General features: G+C 35.8%; 1 protein-coding gene across 1 annotated transcript in view; it reads right to left on the minus strand.

Moving 5' to 3' along the window:
• Positions 1-6,580: 6,580 nt before the first annotated feature.
• LOC113469256 (protein serrate-like) overlaps positions 6,581-22,318 on the minus strand; it is an 80,568-nt gene continuing 64,830 nt past the window's right edge. Inside the window, exons 4-5 of the mRNA XM_026826801.1 lie at positions 12,012-12,066; positions 6,581-6,900 (exon numbers count right to left, since the gene is read on the minus strand). Coding sequence (XP_026682602.1) covers positions 6,581-6,900; positions 12,012-12,066 — 375 coding nt within the window. The remainder of the gene's footprint in view (positions 6,901-12,011; positions 12,067-22,318) is intronic.

The following is a 22,318-nucleotide window of genomic DNA, read 5'->3' on the forward strand; positions in this document are numbered from 1 at the left end:
AATATCAATTTTATGCTCGGCTTGCAAACTTGGACACGCCCACTTTTCCTAGTCTTTGTACACTGGTGAACTTTGACGCCTAGGCACTGTAATTTATCTTAGCTCTTGGTCTGCTTCTCACACATATCTATATGGTCTATTTGTGGAGCAGAAACTTTTAATAACTCTTTTATTTTACGGTAAGCGACTCTGAATTCCCAACTGGTCGGTATTAGAGTATGTTGTACTGTTGACTTCATATACAGGAAAATACAGGGTGTTACATAGGTCTCTGATTTTCAGCAAGTCTTCAATATTGCATTTGTAAACAAATCTAAAGAAATGAGCAAATTGCTACTATCCCCTTTTCCTAGTACGAAGTTTGGATCTACCTATGTAAATTGGAACAGGTGTTATTCCGTAGTTATTAAAGAGGTAATTTTCAAGTTTTTTTTTTTGCCTCAAAACCAGAGAAATTATGAGCTATACCTAGGTAAGTTTACATCTTCATAGATTTAACCCATCCTTTAGGGTTGTTTGCCCCTACACCTCAGCCTCGGAACTGCTTTTTGTGAATGGAGTTAAGCTACATCAATCTTCAAACCAAAATCAAACTGTTAAAGCTCTAGAGCTCTACATAATATATTTTCTGTTTTCAAATTTATTTTCAAATTTAATGTTACCAAGGGGTTCGTCTACCTCCTCAACCATCCTGTACATCAGATCGATATCACGATCATTCATATTAGGTTCTTCTGATAGTCATAGTGCCTGCTTCAGAAGAATTCGGTTCCTGTCTAGATCAATTAGAATTTCGAGATTCATGTGCTATGTACGCATAAAATATTTATCTCGTGTAAAGACTAAAGTACCTCGTGGACGATATTGCCTTTAGAGCAATGTTGTTGTTGTTGTTGTTGTTGTTGTAGCGGCTTTAGCTTTCGCCGAATGGCGATAGCAGAATAAAGAAAAGATGTCTTTTTGTATCTGCTATCTGCTTTAGAGCAATAACACCAATCTGGTGTCATTTGAGAGTCAGAAAACTCGAGCCAAAAAAATCAACATTAGGTAATTATTATTTACCTAAATAGTACCTATTTAATATGCGGCGTACGTGTGCGTATAGAAGCACAATGGTGGAACCAAATACAATACAAAACGAAATTCTCACCGACATGGACACGAAACTGTCTAGCCTGTTCTGTCTAGTCCAGGGGTACTTAGGACTTCTCTAACTATGTATACAGATTGTGAACGAAATTTAGGCAATTATTCAAATACAACTCCGGTTTCGTCTAAGAATTCCCGTGGTATACCTAACAACCAGTAATCCTGCAGGTAATTACTAGTCATTAGAATTTCGAGATTCATGATCTAACTATGTATACAGATTGTGAACGAAATTTAGGCAATTATTCAAATACAATTCCGGTTTCGTCTAAGAATTCCCGTGGTATACCTAACAACCAGTAATCCTGCAGGTAATTACTAGTAATTAGAATTATCTAAGAATTCCCGTGGTATACCTAACAACCAGTAATCCTGCAGGTAATTACTAGTCATTAGAATTTTGAGATTCATGTGCCATGTACGCATAAAATATTTCTCTCGTGTAAAGACACCTCGTGTACGATATTGCCTTTAGAGCAATAACACCAATCTGGTGTCATTTGAGAGTCAGAAAACTCGAGCCAAAAAAATCAACATTAGGTAATTAGAGATTCATGTGCCATGTACGCATAAAATATTTATCTCGTGTAAAGACTAAAGTACCTCGTGGACGATATTGCCTTTAGAGCAATAACACCAATCTGGTGTCATTTGAGAGTCAGAAAACTCGAGCCAAAAAAATCAACATTAGGTAATTATTATTTACCTAGTATTTAATATGCGGCGTACGTTTGTGTCTAGAAGTACAATGGTGGGACCAAATACAATACAAAACGAAATTCTCACCGACATGGACACGAAACTGTCTAGCCTGTTCTGTCTAGTCCAGGGGTACTCAGGACTTTTCTGTCCACGTGTCTCCATTCAGTGTATCTTCCTCAGTACAGGGCATTTTTTACGGTCAAATTTTTAGTTGTCACGTCAACTGTGGCTTTCATTGGACTAACAGAATGGGGATAGGACTTGCAGTCAGAGGCAGAAAACGAAAATTAATGGCAAGACAGAAGTGAAAATTCCATTGGAAATTGGAAGTAATCAAACGACCTCAATTCTCCTTTGCAGACGAAGAAGAACATAGCAGGAAAATAAACAAAGTGGTAATAATTATTATACAAGAAGTAGACACCTATAATAATCATACCTTCTTATACAGGACTACAAGCTGTAAGAAGTTTTTCACATAATACTCAAAGTTAGTGTCCCAAGCTTTGCCTTACGATGTGTCAAAAGGACCGTGCCATAAATCCCGGTGGTGCTGGTGTTTGGACAGCCCTTGTCTAGCCAGATGTGTGTGTGGACAGATAGTTTCCAATAATTTGAACGCGACAGAATAATATTGGAATAGTGAAACAATATCTTATGAACAAAACAAGCTCCTTTCTAGTCTAAATATTCCACTTGCGGGATTAGTAAGTCCACAGAAATCAAGGACAATAAAGATGACAGACACATTTCAGATGCAAATTGTATTGATACGAAATGTACCCCAGAAGAATCCACGTAGTAGTAAATTTCGTCTCGGTTGTCCTACCTATTTAATCACGCAATCTGATCCGAAACATTTGAAGCTCATTCTACGAAAATAATATTACTGACCCTCAAACAAAAACATTGACACATACAAAAATCAGAGTGAACAATGTGAACATTGATGATCTTCCAAGTTTCAAATTATTGTGCCATGTGTCTCATGCTCAGTTGTCTATTGAACCCTTGTTCTAGTGTTCAGCGAAAAATTGAACACCAAGTTCTATCGTAAATTAATTAATTAATCAATAGTCAATACGGTAGGAACAGGAAAGGAATGCTGCCATTTTATTAATGACAAATCTAAGTGTCCAATAGTGGTCGCAAAAACCCAGTGGGAAAACTTTTCGTCCACAGGTAACCTGATTTGGTCTCATGCTCAGTTGTCTATTGAACCCTTGTTCTAGTGTTCAGCGAAAAATTGAACACCAAGTTCTATCGTAAATTAATCAATAGACAATACGGTAGGAACAGGAAAGGAATCACCATTTTATTAATGACAAATCTAAGTGTCCAATAGTGGTCGCAAAAACCCAGTGGGAAAACTTTTCGTCCACAGGTAACCTGATTTGGTTGGAGGCATGTTCATGGAGTGTTTATGGCACTGAGGTTCATAAATTTGTTTCACTACGGATACTTTTAACTTGTAATATAAAACTTGGAGGCATGTTCATGGAGTGTTTATGGCACTGAGGTTCATAAATTTGTTTCACTACGGATACTTTTAACTTGTAATATAAAACTGCAATAAACCTATAAACTGCACTAACATACTCACTTTAAATGTATACTGGGTGAGCAAGTGTGGAGGAGATCCACGAATTCTATGGAAAATAATCAGATATTACCCTCTATGAAAAGTTTCTGATGATTTGAGGAAAAATAACTAGGTTGAAATATTGAATCTAGCAAATTTGAATTAAATCGAATATTGACAGTGGGAGACAACAATGCCGGACACAGAGTGATGTTGAAATTTATCTAACAATAGCTTCACATAGCTTGCCCTCAAGGCTGACTAACTAGATCTCCACCCCGTATAAACTAGACTACTACAGTACTTTCAGATCGGCCTATTTGGTCGATAGAGGAGGACTCTATCTAATATCTTCTAATATTGAATCTAGCAAATTTGAATTAAATCGAATATTGACAGTGGGAGACAACAATGCCGGACACAGAGTGATGTTGAAATTTATCTAACAATAGCTTCACATAGCTTGCCCTCAAGGCTGACTAACTAGATCTCACACCCCGTATAACTAGACTACTACAGTACTTTCAGATCGGCCTATTTGGTCGATAGAGGAGGACTCTATCTAATATCTTCTTCTTTTCTCTACTGAGAATTTTAATGACGTAATAAAAACTAACATTAAAAGCCACCAAACATTAAAATCTTTCATTACACTTTGCATTCTATGTTGCGGACAGGGATCGAACCGGTTAACATGACTGTTTTTAATGTAATTATTGAAGTTACTCCTAATTTTCTATTAAAAGTTTCCCCGGGTTCATTATGTTTTATAGGAAATGGCACTCCTGGGTCCCGGGTAATGATGGCTCTCAGGTAAGATATTCTTATAATCTGGATGGATTAAGGAAGGCATCCTGGAATACTAGAAACCTATTAGTAGTCCTCAGTTACTACTCAAGCTGATGAGGGCTTTTCCCTCAACATAGATATTAAAATAATCATTATTGCTCTATAATCTAACCATCTCATTGAATGTTTATTGGTAAAGCTAGCTGCCATGCGTACATTGCGACAATGGAATCTGTAATGACAATTTGGTTACATCGGAGCTGAGTACAGTGTTGCCAGAGATCACTGGAAGCGTGATGTTGATGTGTTAAGTACCGTCATAGAGCAAGACATCTTCCAAACAAAACAAATGATTCGGATTTCTTGTTAATCTTCTTCATGATGACCTGGAACCTAGAACTTATGAGTGTGTGCTTTTGCTTTGTGTTGTGGTTCGTGTGTTTAGGATTTTTGCTCTCTTCAAGAGATCATCTTGCATAGAAGCTTTGCCATTCTGTTGATGAAACGCGGCATGTTTGTGTTATTTACTCAATCGAGACAATTGACTTTCAAAATTTTCAATGGCAAATTATTCCTAAGTTAAGGCTTCCCCATGAATGAATAAGAGCTGACCGATTGATCAGAAAATTGAAGCAACGAAGGCAAGAATCAGAATCGTCAAATGGCAAGAAACAATGTGCTGCCCGATGTATCAGACACATTTGTCTTCAATGACCAAGCATTAATAAGAGAAGAAACATTTTCAAGTTTCATTCATAAGGTAAAAGGTGTACAACGGAGACCGTCTCTAAGTTTTGGTAGCACGGACATAGAACAAGACAAGGTTCAAAATGACTCTTGTGTTTTGTTCGTGTTTGTGTTTTCTCCGCGGTTTAGTGGTACAATTTTTTTGATCACTTGATCTGAATGAGAAATATGGTTTTGGCATTCTTTACCCAGGCCTTAGATAATGGACAATCGAAGGGTAGTCAGTTATAGAGCCCTTGACCAAATGACCAAACATGTTGAAGGATATGTATGCGGTTCTCTCAGAGTGAACTTCAATACTTCAAGCATTTTCTAAATATTCCGACGTTAACAATACGAAACCAAATAGTTTACATCAAGGTATCCCATGTTCTTGGAACTTTACCAGAAACCATAGCATCAAAAGGCTAACAAGATACCGGTATTCTAATGCTACTTATTGCTACTCATCATTAGTTTCCATTAGGCATGTTATAATAACTGTTTTCATTCATGAAATGATAATCACATAGCTAGTTTACGTTTATATGTAGCTTCATATTCATAACCATAACGATGATATTAAATGTAAATTTCTACCAAGGATCACAGGATCATCTTTAGAATATGTTTTGTACATTTGTATAATTAAGTGGTTGCTTTTGTACGGAATGTTAATGTAGGTATAGAAGAGTACATATATGCATAAATTAAATTAGAATAATACTCTTAAACACATCAATAAAGTAATTGAAGATTAAGAGCCCTATGAAGATCTCATTTGACCTACAATACTAAGTCATGATGACTCGAACCAAGTCCATTGTTTTCCAAAGCACAATCAGAATCAGACTCAAAACCAAGCGAAGACCACCTTGCCTGTATCCAATAAAGAAATTATTACAACTGATGTATTTACTTTGTACAATGCTGCATTAGAATCTAGATTAGAACGAGAAGACACGAGTGTAGAGTTAATGTTACCTCGGTGAAGATGGCAAATTAAAATAAAGATACATTAATCATATAGCCAGGAATGAACCTTGTCTGAATATGTGTACCAAGTATGTATGACTGTGTAGTGTGTACCGGTACAGATTAAATCTACATGCGGCTCGGGCTGAACATATTAAAGCTAATATACATAGGTACATTGATCAAACTATTAATATGGAAACAATAAGCGGTTCAAAAGATGTAAGACATGTTTCACACTCATTACAAATTCTATTACTTCACAGAGATGATGGTTTTGGAAAGAGATGTTTGTAATTATTTTACATACCTATATGTATACCGGAATCGACTATCTGACATCATACGTATTAATGACAACCAGTTATTAACCATTTACTTTGATGGATAGTCGGGCGGGGGTTAGTCAACCATGGGAACTAGCTCAATAGTTCTTTATTAACGGTATTTGTCTGTCAATTGAGCAATTGCTTGTACAAACATAGATCGACCATGTCCATCATTCTATTAGTATTCAATACCGATGGTTTGTGGCCGCCTATTTTAGGAAGTCATAAAGCGACGCGACCGTCCTGGTACCTGAGTTGCCCTGCGTTATGTCGGCTGTGTGTAGTTGCTCTATGATTAATCACGTCGCTATGTACAACATACTCTTCCTTACTCGCAGAGGCCGGGAACATCACATTTGCCGTGCGTGGGATGGCACCCCTCTTTACACACTGCTGTCTCGCAGTTGGTGCCCTTCCACCCGGCAATGCACACCTTGTCTCCGTTGGAGTCGCACGTGAAATGACCGAACTTGTCATCTCTCGGCCGACAGAATGTGGTGCACGTTGAGTTGAAATAGTGTAAATCACACTGGACCCGAACACGGTACGTGATGCGTGCGGTTTTGCCTTTGTGATTCAAAGTGTGCCACTCGGCACTCGGCAGCAGAATGCCGGAGAATGAGGCCTCCTCGATTGGCCTCATGTTGGCTGAAACAGAAAGGGGAAGATAGGAATGAAATACCTAATATTCTGTATCTGTACGTACGTTTCTAAAATGGTCACTGGACGCTCCGTTCCCAAAGTCCTTAGTATTACTGTACTAGCAAGATTGCCAGCAATTTCATTGCGATTGTGTGTAGTTGCTCTATGATTAATCACGTCGCTATGTACAACATACTCTTCATTGTTGTGTACAAAAGTAATTAGCGCCGCACTTCCTTCTGTATCTGTATTCTGTACGTTTCTAAAATGGTCACTGGACGCTCCGTTCCCAAAGTCCTTAGTATTACTGTACTAGCAAGATTGCCAGCAATTTCATTGCGAATATTCTGTATCTGTACATACGTTTCTAAAATGGTCACTGTACGCTCCGTTCCCAAAGTCCTTAGTATTACTGTACTAGCAAGATTGCCAGCAATTTTATTGCGACAATGGAATCTGTAATGACAATTTTAGACTTCAAGTAGGTGCAAGGCACCTAAATAATTACGGTGGATACCTCATCGACACTTTAGCAGGAGATAGAACAGGACAAGAGAATAATACGAGGAATGTGAATATTGTACAAAACTATATAGAAATAACAAATAACATTCAAATCAAATCCATGTGAGCGAAGGAGAGTGCGTTTTCTTTGATTCACAAATATGGCCGAAGTGTTTACTGTTTTGGTGTCAATTTATTAATGGCATACTGGATTCATTTTTTGGTGATTGAATATTACTGAACTTTGTACCTTACCTCAGAAGAATTTTGGAGCAAAAAATTGCTTAGTTTTCCTCTTTGCAACATCAGTTTATGCAACAAAGTACTTAAGTATCTATCTTTACGTAGTAAGTGGCAAATGAATAGTTTGAATTCCTTTCAAATGGGTATTTCTATCTGGTTGTAGATAACTAATCCCATAAATAAACCCCAAACTTGTATGGTATAGACCTCTTATCATAGTTCAAAGTAGTATCCATCGAAGTATCTCCACACAAGAGAATCGCTCAAAAGGAAGAATAACAGGTACTTTTAGAATTAGTAATTCCGCACCGTCTTGAAGCATTTGTAATTATTTCTTAGGCTATGACTATCTTTGGAGATGTTTTATTACACGTTAAACCGAATGGTTTTCTAAAGTCTTCTCGTACATAGAGTACATATCCTAGATCATACGCAAGATTGATAGATAGTAGCTAAACTCTCATGAAAGCTTTAGGTAATAATAAAGCTTCGAGTACGTAAAAGCAATAAAAAGATTATGTTATTATGTTTAACCAATATAGGCTCCTCTTTATGTACGTACAGTTATTAGTAGATAATAATAAATAATTTGAAACAATTTTGTGAAGACTACTCTATTCTCCTGATGTTCATCAACGTTTCAAATTCTTCAAGCAGACATTTCAGACAATTTAAAATTAACAAATCCGACATTTATTTTCTAACTTTCATGAAAGATCCTTTTGTCGGACTGAAATCGTTAGAAAAGCAAGTAGGAAATCTTGTGTAGAGCTTTTGTATTGGTACACAAATGTCTTTTTTCTTCTTACAAACTCTTTGAATAGACCTATTCTGAGGACTAACAAAATTTATACTGTAGTTATTAGGTAGTGAAACCAAAAGATACTACTGACATTTATTTTGTGGACGCCCTACAAGAGTAAATTAAGTTCGGTGGAAGTCCAAAAGTAAGTCTAATCTTATATGCATACTTAAACACATGACATTGACAATCACCTATCTTGTCCTCATCAATAGTCAATAATGACTCGGAAAACCCTTTGATAGAAGTACAAACATATTTTTCATTACATCATGTCGTTTGAATCGATCTGATAAACGATACTGGTCCTCATTAACGAGTCACAGATCCACCATATTGACTGGGAGATCGGTTTTTTATTTGAAATCGAGCTCAATCGATCGAGGCTGATAGTGTTCAAGATCGGAATTTATGACTTGGTTTGAATCTAATAAGAAAGATTTTTTTTTGGTAAAGATAGGTACTGTGGTAGAATGTTTTGCTGGTTAATATCTGTCAACGTGTGGACAAAAAATCGTAGCGATTGGATACTTTTTCGAAGTTGGGTACTTTTCCCACAATGTCGTGTGGAAGGAATTTAAGGAATCGATAATATATCACCCAAGAAGGTGGGTACTCTTTTTGAATTGAAGATAACTGATAAAACGAAGTGAGTACCAAGCCATGAATATTGTTCAGCATTTGACCTCCATTTTAACGCCAGCCATTGACTTTATTAAAGGCTGTATCTTTATTAAAATAAATATACTCGTGTGCCTATTAAAACACTGGGTAAAACACTAGGATTTCAATAGATTTATTAAAACCTCATCAACTCTAAGGAGAATAAATTATCAGTTTGGAGTGTGGAAGTCATTGAGGATTAGAGAAGTAGGGGCATTTGCAGTGAATATGTAAACCACTGATCTCTGAACTCGAAACTCCTTGAGCACCGAGGCTCGAAGCATCCTGAAATCATCAGACCACAAAGATGTCGGCAAAACCTAGCAAGACGCCACTACAAATCATATTTACACGCATTACATGATGCAAATCGCATGTATTATAAATATATCACTTTGAAGAAAGAAAAGAAAGATGAAAGCAATTAAAATGAATTAATAAAACACCAAGGTAACATTGTAACACAGAGTTCCTGACTTGTAAGGCAAGACTGTTCATAAAACTATCAATAAATCATTTCAGAGTCGTGTGAATCTTTGCGATCAATTTCTCCAGACAAAACGTGTGGAGATAGCACACGAGTTTATTGCTAGGATCCGATTATTGGCTATGGGAGACTCCAGTGAATAAGTCACCTGGTGATTTAAGAATTCAGCCGAAAGGGTGCTGAACGGCCTCAAGATTACTAAAAAGGTAATGAAACTCTTTACTGATAGTGAATGTAAACATATGATTAGCATTTATGCCTTACATACGGAACCGCCAAGCCAAGGGACTAGTAAATAAAATTAGTGCCATAACTGCCATGATTGTAAATTCTTGCTGCTCAAACTTTTCACAGATACAAACATATTTTTCATTACATCATGTCGTTTGAATCGATCTGATAAACGATGCTGGTCCTCATTAACGAGTCACAGATCCATATTGACTGGGAGATCGGTTTTTTATTTGAAATCGAGCTCAATCGATCGAGGCTGATAGTGTTCAAGATCGGAATTTATGACTTGGTTTGAATCTAATAAGAAAGAATTTTTTTTGGTAAAGATAGATAGGTAGGTACTGTGGTAGAATGTTTTGCTGGTTAATATCTGTCAACGTGTGGACAAAAAATCGTAGCAATTGGATACTTTTTCGAAGTTGGGTACTTTTCCCACAATGTCGTGTGGAAGGAATTTAAGGAATCGATAATATATCACCCAAGAAGGTGGGTACTCTTTCTGAATTGAAGATAACTGATAAAACGAAGTGAGTACCAAGACGTGAACATTATTAAGCATTTGACCTCCATTTTAACGCCAGCCATTGACTTTATTAAAGGCTTCATTTTTGTATCTTTATTAAAATAAATATACTCGTGTGCCTATTAAAACACTAGGATTTCAATAGATTTATTAAAACCTCATCAACTCCAAGGAGAATAAATTATCAGTTTGGAGTGTGGAAGTCATTGAGGATTAGAGAAGTAGGGGCATTTGCAGTGAATATGTAAACCACTGATGGGTAAAACACTAGGATTTCAATAGATAAAACCTCATCAACTCTAAGGAGAATAAATTATCAGTTTGGAGTGTGGAAGTCATTGAGGATTAGAGAAGTAGGCGCATTTGCAGTGAATATGTAAACCACTCTGAACTCGAAACTCCTTGAGCACCGAGGCTCGAAGCATCCTGAAATCATCAGACCACAAAGATGTCGGCAAAACCTAGCAAGACGCCACTACAAATCATATTTACACGCATTACATGATGCAAATCGCATGTATTATAAATATATCACTTTGAAGAAAGAAAAGAAAGATGAAAGCAATTAAAATGAATTAATAAAACACCAAGGTAACATTGTAACACAGAGTTCCTGACTTGTAAGGCAAGACTGTTCATAAAACTATCAATAAATCATTTCAGAGTCGTGTGAATCTTTGCGATCAATTTCTCCAGACAAAACGTGTGGAGATAGCACACGAGTTTATTGCTAGGATCCGATTATTGGCTATGGGAGACTCCAGTGAATAACTCACCTGGTGATTTAAGAATTCAGCCGAAAGGGTGCTGAACGGCCTGAAGATTACTAAAAAGGTAATCAAACTCTTTACTGATAGTGAATGTAAACATATGATTAGCATTTATGCCTTACATACGGAACCGCCAAGCCAAGGGACTAGTAAATAAAATTAGTGCCATAACTGCCATGATTGTAAATTCTTGCTGCTCAAACTTTTCACAGTCAAGGGATACAATTAATCAACTTCATTTTCCATCATTTACCAAATAAAGTACCCCTCAGAAAGGCTGAATGAAAACTCCTACATTGAAATCGACGGTTTAACCAAATCGGAGAAAAAACTTTGAATGAAGTGGGACCGGTCTGCGATCTCGTACTACAAGACCGGAGCGTATCTTCTCTGGAGCGATTTAAGTTAATGTCCTGCCATACATGGCAATGTCGACTTTTTTTAAGATTTTTTTTTACGTGTCATGGATTGACAATGAGAAGAGGGCATTTGTAATTATTATTGAGATTTCTTGTTTACAATTCCATGTGACCACTGGACAGGTGGAATGTTGGTAGCATTATGATATCAGAGGACTGCGGACTCCGGCTGAGGATATGTCAGCAGTCAATGTCACACAGTGAACAACACGGGTAATGTCTGATGTCTGGTCATGGTTGTAAAGAATCATGCATCAGATCAATATGAATAAAAAATCCAGAGAAAATCTCAATTGACTTAATTCATCCCTCGATTGAAGATAACGAGTCTATCTAATAATTCTCAAGAGACCTAAAACTGAGTTTACTCATGTTGGTTGACTTTTACATAGATGTTTGAAGTCTTTGCGCTTGCACATACATAAGTCATTTGACATTGGATTTTTTTTATACTTCAAAATTCAGTTCTTACCTGGAGATGTTTGATTATTGAGATCAAGAGCTTGAAGTATGAGAGTGAAGGACCTCTGAAACAATCAAAATAAAAACACACATTAGAAACTTACTCGGAAAGAAATAAGAAAATAAAACATTATTAGCTAGAAAGGAACTTATCGCAGTGACAACAAAAGTGAGCTTTTAAATAGTTCTTAATTTTACCAGGCATAATTTTGAATACAATAATCCAATTACCTACTTACTAAATAAAATCAAAATAAATCAACAAAATAAAAATCGACAACCGAGACCACAAGGAGTAAAAAGGATATTACAAAAGGGTTATTTCGTCCATAGGTAGTGATGTTGAGTCCAAAATAATTATAGGTTTAACTTTAAATTAAACTCCACTAGCTTGTGAACAAAAGAATGGGAATTTCGAAAAACGATTTAATAGCTCGCCATGTAAAGGGAAAAATGTAATTATTTTTGGACAATATTATTCTCCTATATTGCTACTTACTTAAATTTGTTTAGGAGTATTAAGATACGTAGAAAACAACATCAGGGTATACCGTATACCCTGATTAGGCAGAAATGCCATTGTAAAAAAACAGTAACGTTTAATATTGCAGAATTAATTGATTGTATTAATCAAATCAATTCTGAAACCGGGGGAAAAAACTTGGTTACCTAGGAAATTTACAAAACCCGTGTATCTTTCTCACAGCTTCCCAATAATGAGATTTTAATGACTAACATATTAGAGCAGGTTACAAAGAAAGCAACTCCTTCCTAAAGTGTATCCATTTCTGTATATGGTATATGGATAAGCCTACACATCTTAAAACTATGGACATAGGTACCTATATCATTTACACTTAAATATCTTTACAATCTTCTTCTAAGATAAGCCTACACATCTTAAAACTATGGACATAGGTACTTATATCATTTACACTTAAATATCTTTACAATCTTCTTCTAAGTACCGTCAATAAATCTTGGTTTTCAATTTTTTAATACCCAACATTTCTAGCATTGATGAATAGACGGACATCAATCCTGGCAGACCGTTTTCGATGTTTTTTCTACGCCAAAAAGTTATGAGGCTTCTAGACCTATTGGCTCTAGGAAGAACTGTTTTACTTGGTTATTTAGAATCAAATTTTCACCTTCTCCAGGACAAGAACAAAGCTAATGAGTTCTTGTTTGTCAACTTGTATAGGTAAGTAACCCTTACTTTGAATGAACCTCCTTTCAAATTTGACATTTGAAAAGTATTCTTCATAGACAGGTAGTACCTATAACTACCTACGTGTAGGTCGAAAGTATTTTGCTCTTTCTAGGTATTGAATGTGCAGTAGGAGAAATAAAGTGATAAATAATATGATAAGATAAATGCACTTATCCATCCATATACGTACAGAGATCTGTTCTCTTGTTGCAACTTTTTCTTCGATATGATTTATTTGTTTCAAATAGGTATCCCGGTTTAAATCTTTTATTTTTCATGCTATTTTCCCCCCATACATTGGAATGCCAATAAATGCTTAGATGGGTAGTTGCAAAAGATGTATTATTAGAGAACTGATGTACGGTTGTATTAATTTGATATTTTTGTATTTAGTAGGTAGGTATAGATAATGTTTCGTGCGTATGTTCAACATATATCAGGTATGATTTATGGTGGAGTTTTCATCTATGATATCAATTATTTCTAGAAATATTGAACAATTATGATAATATTATAATAGTGGGATATTAATATTATAGACCTCGTTCAAAGTATTTCCTTCAACTTGTCAGTATCTATGTAGAAAATACTCTTCATAATAATTGTTATTCCATAAAATAACAAACTGACAATGTGCCTTTGTGAAATAGATTCTTGGGTATGCCTTCTAATTGAACTTTCGTACGGAACACTGAAGTAGGTAAAACCCACCCACCTTGGGTAAGAGTAGTTTGGCATCTCCAATAATAAAAGTATTATTTCAAGTAAAAAAGTAAAATGGTCTAGCTTGTGATATTGTAGTTTTGGCATCTCCACTAATATACAGTAGCGTAGATCCTACTATTCCGCGGAAGTTTTACATCTCCACTAATATTATTGTAAGTAAAGAAGTAAAACCGTTTAGCTTATGATATCGTGTTTTGGCGTCCCCACTAACATGAAAGTAAAATGCTTTAGCACGTGCAAATTTAGTTTTGGCATCTCCACTAATATGCTGTAGTTTTACTTTTTGTCATATAGGTCTGGTGAACTAATGAAAGAAATCTGTTTACTATTGCTTGCTTGTTCACTAATATTATTGTAAGTAAAGAAGTAAAACCGTTTTGCTTATGATATCGTGTTTTGGCGTCTCCACTAACATGAAAGTAAAATGCTTTAGCACGTGCAAATTTAGTTTTGGCATCTTCACTAATATGCTGTAGTTTTACTTTTTGTCATATACATAGGTCTGGTGAACTAATGAAAGAGATCTGTTTACTATTGCTTGCTTGTTGACGTCTTTGAGCAGAGAGTTTATTGTTGTATTCTTGCTGTTTAATAAACACAGTCACAACCACTAAAGAGGCTTGCTTGTTGACGTCTTTGGGCAGAGAGTTTATTGTTGTATTCTTGCTGTTTAATAAACACAGTCACAACCACACTAAAGAGCTCATAAAATCCAAGCACCATGTAACTTTTATTCGAAACAAACAGGTTTCTTTGGGCTAAACGTAATTAAAATTGAATTAAAGAGCTCATAAAATCCAAGCACCATGTAACTTTTATTCGAAACAAACAGGTTTCTTTGGGCTAAACGTAATTAAAATTGAATTTCATTCAGAACTCAAGAGCCTCTGTATGGATTTGATTGGTCAATGAATCTAACGATCTTTATCAGTGGAAGATATACGCTCTAGACTTTTTGCCGAGTTGAGGAGTAATTTTGTCGGGTTTGATGTAGTGGCAAAAGTTTAGAAAGGAGACTCTTTTTTGCACACTTGGAGGTCTGACAATTCTAACCAAGAAATGCTTACAGGTTACAGGGTTCTGAAAAAGTAAAAAAAAGATGCAGATCTACGTAATCTGGTTTATGTTTTTTATTTGTAAACATAAATGTAAGATATGGATTCTGTATTCCTTAAAAAATCTAACCGCCTTCTTCTACTTTTTCCTTGTTCTTTTGTCAATATCATTAAAGTTAGTAAACTCGCGGTGTTTTTGCCTTATACCTATTTTAGTTAGCACCTCAAACATATTTTTCATTACATCATGTCGTTTGAATCGATCTGATAAACGATACTGGTCCTCATTAACGAGTCACAGATCCACCATATTGACTGGGAGATCGGTTTTTTATTTGAAATCGAGCTCAATCGATCGAGGCTGATAGTGTTCAAGATCGGAATTTATGACTTGAAGCATTTGTAATTATTTCTTAGGCTATGACTATCTTTGGAGATGTTTTATTACACGTTAAACCGAATGGTTTTCTAAAGTCTTCTCGTACATAGAGTACATATCCTAGATCATACGCAAGATTGATAGATAGTAGCTAAACTCTCATGAAAGCTTTAGGTAATAATAAAGCTTCGAGTACGTAAAAGCAATAAAAAGATTATGTTATTATGTTTAACCAATATAGGCTCCTCTTTATGTACGTACAGTTATTAGTAGATAATAATAAATAATTTGAAACAATTTTGTGAAGACTACTCTATTCTCCTGATGTTCATCAACGTTTCAAATTCTTCAAGCAGACATTTCAGACAATTTAAAATTAACAAATCCGACATTTATTTTCTAACTTTCATGAAAGATCCTTTTGTCGGACTGAAATCGTTAGAAAAGCAAGTAGGAAATCTTGTGTAGAGCTTTTGTATTGGTACACAAATGTCTTCTTTCTTCTTACAAACTCTTTGAATAGACCTATTCTGAGGACTAACAAAATTTATACTGTAGTTATTAGGTAGTGAAACCAAAAGATACTACTGACATTTATTTTGTGGACGCCCTACAAGAGTAAATTAAGTTCGGTGGAAGTCCAAAAGTAAGTCTAATCTTATATGCATACTTAAACACATGACATTGACAATCACCTATCTTGTCCTCATCAATAGTCAATAATGACTCGGAAAACCCTTTGATAGAAGTACTGAATCGATCTGATAAACGATGCTGGTCCTCATTAACGAGTCACAGATCCATATTGACTGGGAGATCGGATTTTTATTTGAAATCGAGCTCAATCGATCGAGGCTGATAGTGTTCAAGATCGGAATTTATGACTTGGTTTAAATCTAATAAGAAAGAATTTTTTTTTTATAGCCTAAAGTAGAAATATAATTTTAGATCTTTACCTTGTACTTCCTCGATGATTTGATATTCTCATGGAAGAAATTGGAAACATTCGAATAATAACGCAAACTTCCTAATATCATTCACAATCATGTAAAGGATACAAAGGTACTACTAAAGATAAAAGATCAAAAGCATGAGAGATGCAACAAAGCTCAACAAAGGTTCTATACTTCTATAGCAAGTGATTTTAGTGCACTTGATGTTGTACTAATTGAATTTTTCAATGAATTCTCTAATAATTAGATTAATTGCCAGTAGAAGAGATGCAACAAAGCTCAACAAATGTTCTATAGCAAGTGATTTTAGTGCACTTGATGTTGTACTAATTGAATTTTTCAATGAATTCTCTAATAATTAGATTAATTGCCAGTAGCTTCATACAAGTGCTGTTGTATCTAATCCTTCATACCTACATAATTATTTACATTTCTCAAGTTTGGTTGGTGCAAATCTGATGTTGATGAAAAACTTCAACATCGATACCTACAAGTTTTGTATTTCGTTCGGAGTATCTTTCACATTATTATTAATTTAAAATTGAAATTCCTTCAGACGCATTCATGTTCCATTAGGGGAAACATTCGAATAATAACGCAAACTTCCTAATATCATTCACAATCATGTAATGTAAAGGATACAAAGGTACTACTAAAGATAAAAGATCAAAAGCGTAAGAGATGCAACAAAGCTCAACAAAGGTTCTATAGCAAGTGATTTTAGTGCACTTGATGTTGTACTAATTGAATTTTTCAATGAATTCTCTAATAATTAGATTAATTGCCAGTAGCAACCTAGCAACAGGTTCTTTGCAACTATGTAGTTTATTTACCACTTATACCAAGCGACTATTTTTTTCGTTATTACATGTACACGGTAGAAACAAAGTCTAACTTAACGGGGAAGAGTTCAGAAGGTGCGTCAATGTCAGGTCCAGAGATTTAATCTCATTATAATAATGGAGGTTCTTTGCAACTATGTAGTTTACGAGTATTTACCACTTATACCAAGCGACTATTTTTTTCGTTATTAGTTATTACATGTATACGGTAGAAACAAAGTCTAACTTAACGGGGAAGAGTTCAGAAGGTGCGTCAATGTCAGGTCCAGAGATTTAATCTCATTATAATAATGAACCATTTTATTTCATTCACACTTCATTTTCATCTTCTTATAATTTCATACACACCGCAGCTCCTGCACTATTGTCGACATGTTTTGCTTACTGTTCTGTATGGCTTAATGTTTTCGCTTCAATTAGAACACGATTAAGACATCACAGAACCATTAGACTTGAAACATTACATTGGAATCTTCAGATCTTAGTATTGCTCATTGTGTCCTGACTTTTTGCTTTTCCGTGGCCAAAGTCTTCGATTGTCTTATTGTTTAGACAGAACTTGACTTGTTTTGTATCCAATGACATTTAAGGGTTTGGGGAAAGTCTTAAAGGTACTGTAGGGAATTGCTCATTGTGTCCTGACTTTTTGCTTTTCCGTCGCCAAAGTCTTCGATTGTCTTATTGTTTAGACAGAACTTGACTTGTTTTGTATCCAATGACTTTTAAGGGTTTGGGGAAAGTCTTAAAGGTACTGTAGGGAAAAAAGACTGTCCGAAGTATGTCCCTCTCTGGAGCGCAGAACATGCTCCCTGCTCATTGTGTCCTGACTTTTTGCTTTTCCGTGGCCAAAGTCTTCGATTGTCTTACTGTTTAGACAGAACTTGACTTGTTTTGTATCCAATGACATTTAAGGGTTTGGGGAAAGTCTTAAAGGTACTGTAGGGAAAAAAGACTGTCCGAAGTATGTCCCTCTCTGGAGCGCAGAACATGCTCCGCTTATGGGCCGATTAGTTGAAGCTTTTCACTTTCACCTTGTAGGTAGATAAGTTTCAAGAGGTTATCTGTCTCCTCCCAGTTAGTTATCTACTTGTGGTTCTAGTTTTTGCAGTGTCTACAAACAGGTACATAAGAGGTTTGAGTTAGTATTGTCCATAAGAAATAAACTACTCCAGTACCTACTATCACCCACATCTGCACTATGTACCTACCTATACCGTTGCCAGTTCAAATCTGCCGGTAAAAGAAAGCAATACTTCTCAATAAAAGAAACATAGATCCAATGATTCTCTAGCAAAGAAATAAATTCCAAACAGAGATGTTGAATCAAAGTTGAGAAGAGATCCATGGTATAGATAAGATGTAGAACATTGATTACATGGTAATCCTTAATTAAAACATATTCTGCACTATGTACCTACCTATACCGTTGCCAGTTCAAAGAAAGCAATACTTCTCAATAAAAGAAACATAGATCCAATGATTCTCTAGCAAAGAAATAAATTCCAAATAGAGATGTTGAATCAAAGTTGAGAAGAGATCCATGGTATAGATAAGATGTAGAACATTGATTACATGGTAATCCTTAATTAAAACATAAAACATAGAGAAACATGGATTAAGTGAAGATATAGGAGTCACCAGAGTGCAGAAGTACGAGGCTCTTTTGTTTCCGTCTGCATAAATCAGAAGTCAGAAACAAAGTAAAGGACTTAATTAAAATTGAGTTCAGTCAATCAAAAGTTACGTTACAGATTGTTAAGGCTGTCTTCAGTTTGAACGCCTGAGTAACTTTTGTCATTCACTGGAGAAAACTTGTATCTGGTATTTCTCCATGTGATTGAATGCAGTCATCAGTTGCAATGGATGGTTTGGTACCCACAGTTGCAGTTGGCTTGTTATTCTTGTTGTTAGGGCTGTCTTCAGTTTGAACGCCTGAGTAACTTTTGTCATTCACTGGAGAAAACTTTTATCTGGTATTTCTCCATGTGATTGAATGCAGTCATCAGTTGCAATGGATGGTTTGGTACCCACAGTTGCAGTTGGCTTGTTATTCTTCTAATGTTTATGGTTATGTTCGGGGTAGGGGAAAAATGAGCAGACATGGGAAAGTCCACCATAACTTTACGTATGCCTAGCTATACATGGATGATGTCAATCATGATTGATTGAGAGATCACTAGACCTGTCACCACTACTCTTAGAACTTAGAAAACACAAATCGACTTCTAGGTAAGTCTACTCATTGCAGTTTCCCAGTAAAATTTGTTAATTAATTAAGAATCATAACGGAACGCAGACTGACGTCTAAGAAAAAAGTTAATTAGAAGAGGTTGAATGTCGGAATGACCTACTGGTAATTGAAATGTCTAGACCTGTCACCACTACTCTTAGAACTTAGAAAACACAAATTGACTTCTAGGTAAGTCTACTCATTGCAGTTTCCCAGTAAAATTTGTTAATTAATTAGGAATCATAACGGAACGCAGACTGACGTCTAAGAAAAAAGTTAATTAGAAGAGGTTGAATGTCGGAATGACCTACTGGTAATTGAAATGGAAAATTTCGGATGATTAGTTTTTTCTATGTGAAATAAGGAATAAGCTAGTTTGGCGGAGGTGCCGAAACTCACTTTGGATTTACATTATATCTTTCTATTATCTATTTAGGTTCTTTGAACTAACTGAGTGAAGTCGTGTTTGAGCTAGACGGAATAAAAATTGTGAATTTCATGTTTGATGTGCAGTGAAAAATGAGTTCTTTTAATGGAGACGCCAAAATTCTTTAGACAAAATCCCGTGCCTACCTTCTATCTTTTATAACAGACTCCATGTATTAACTCACGATTGGATAAGATTGAGAAATGAAAGGGACTCAGTAAAATCCCAACTAATGAGACAAAGTTCACCTCTCTGTGTTGACTTGAAGCTGGACTTACTGATGGGACGTTTCCTGAGGATTATGCAGTCCTTGTACACATTGACCGTTCTGATGAATGACTGGCACCTTAAACTTAAAGCTCAGGACCTTAATTTCCTTAAATTTGAACCTGCATACACTTCAACTTGAGGCTAGGGCCCTTAAACTTGAAATTTTGTACTACTTCAAGGTACGATTATAATGTACCTTAAACTTGAAGCTACAAGATTTGGACCTTGATCTTGAAATTGGGTACCGTTTGTCGTACATCTGATGAACTTTTTGTACAATATGATATACGGCCTATAGAGTATATGTTGTGGACATGCACATACACAATCATTTTATGTGACTAGTCATGAGCTTACAAAACATGTGTGAATTTCCCAAGTCTTCAATTTCTCATTATTTTAGCAAAGAGCCAACGATAACACTCAGTCTTTTCCATTGCCTAATCAGGTAATCATTTACCAAGGAGTTAGGTTATACATAGAATAGAATATACCTTGTTTATCCTGCTGGGATAGTTCTATATCTGGATTTCTAGAAGGTAACTTCTGGCCCTAGTCGAGATACGAGCCAGGTACTTCTTGACCACTGAGCCAAGACGAGAAGGAAGTTTACCGCGGATGTTAGAATATTATGGGACCAGTCTTTTCCATTGCCTAATCAGTAATCAGGTAATCATTTACCAAGGAGTTAGGTTATACATAGAATAGAATATACCTTGTTTATCCTGCTGGGATAGGTCTATAGGTATTATCTGGATTTCTAGAAGGTAACTTCTGGCCCTAGTCGAGATAAGAGCCAGGTACTTCTTGACCACTGAGCCAAGACGAGAAGGAAGTTTACCGCGGATGTTATTAGCGTTATCTTTTTGGAAGTCTAAATTCTCATAAAGAAAACTAAAGAATTAGGAGCCAAACGCAATAAAGCTCGTATGCAATGTACATTGTACCTACATAGTTATCAAGTTATCATAATGATGATGATAATGCTGCATATTGTTAACCTCCTATGAATCGTGGATTGGTCTAATTTCAGAGACTTGTGTGTAAAAGACATACACACTTTGAGTGGATATTGTAAGGTAGGTATACCTACAAAATATACAAACATTACTGCTGGCCCTGCGAAAATATACCACCGCTCGTAGTTCAGGCCGTTCTTGTGAGGTAAAATATGCCATAGTTGTTGGCCGCGGATGTTATTAGCGTTATCTTTTTGGAAGTCTAAATTCTCATAAAGAAAACTAAAGAATTAGGAACCAAACGCAATAAAGCTCGTATGCAATGTACATTGTACATAGTTATCAAGTTATCATAATGATGATGATAATGCTGATATTGTTAACCTCCTATGAATCGTGGATTGGTCTAATTTCAGAGACTAAAGTGTGTTAAAGACATACTCACTTTAAGTGGATATTGTAAGGTATACAAAACATACAAACATTACTATTGGCCCTGCGAAAATATACCACCGCTCGTAGCTCAGGCCGTTCTTGTGAGGTAAAATATGCCATAGTTGTTGTTACTCGTAGATATGTTAACTAATGTGTATGGTTATGTTCGGGGTAGGGGAAAAATGAGCAGACATGGGAAAGTCCACCATAACTTTACGTATGCCTAGCTATACATGGATGATGTCAATCATGATTGATTGAGAGATCACTAGACCTGTCACCACTACTCTTAGAACTTAGAAAACACAAATCGACTTCTAGGTAAGTCTACTCATTGCAGTTTCCCAGTAAAATTTGTTAATTAATTAAGAATCATAACGGAACGCAGACTGACGTCTAAGAAAAAAGTTAATTAGAAGAGGTTGAATGTCGGAATGACCTACTGGTAATTGAAATGAATTACCGTCGGGGCCCCAGGATATACGATTTCAATTCATTTGAGGACACTCAATTAAGCGTAATGATCTGGGTAGAATAATTGTGAAAGAATGTAAAAGATCAAAGAGATCATAAAGAAAGCTCTCACCGTTCTCATGACATCTGGTGATCTAAAAGAATGTAGAAGATCAAAGAGATCATAAAGAAAGCTCTCACCGTTCTCATGACATCTGGTGATCTGGTTTTCAAATACCTAATTTATAGTAAAAGAGATTAAAAGACACATTTTTTGGTTTGATAATGCGTAGTGAAATCGATGCACTCACCGACCTGCGACCTGGTGGTAGTTTGTTTTCCTTTTACAAACGAGAAATGTCACTTACCTGTAAC

The sequence above is a fragment of the Diaphorina citri genome, unplaced genomic scaffold (assembly GCF_000475195.1).
Source record: "Diaphorina citri unplaced genomic scaffold, Diaci psyllid genome assembly version 1.1 scaffold1005, whole genome shotgun sequence".
NCBI classification, from domain to species: Eukaryota; Metazoa; Arthropoda; class Insecta; order Hemiptera; family Psyllidae; genus Diaphorina; species Diaphorina citri.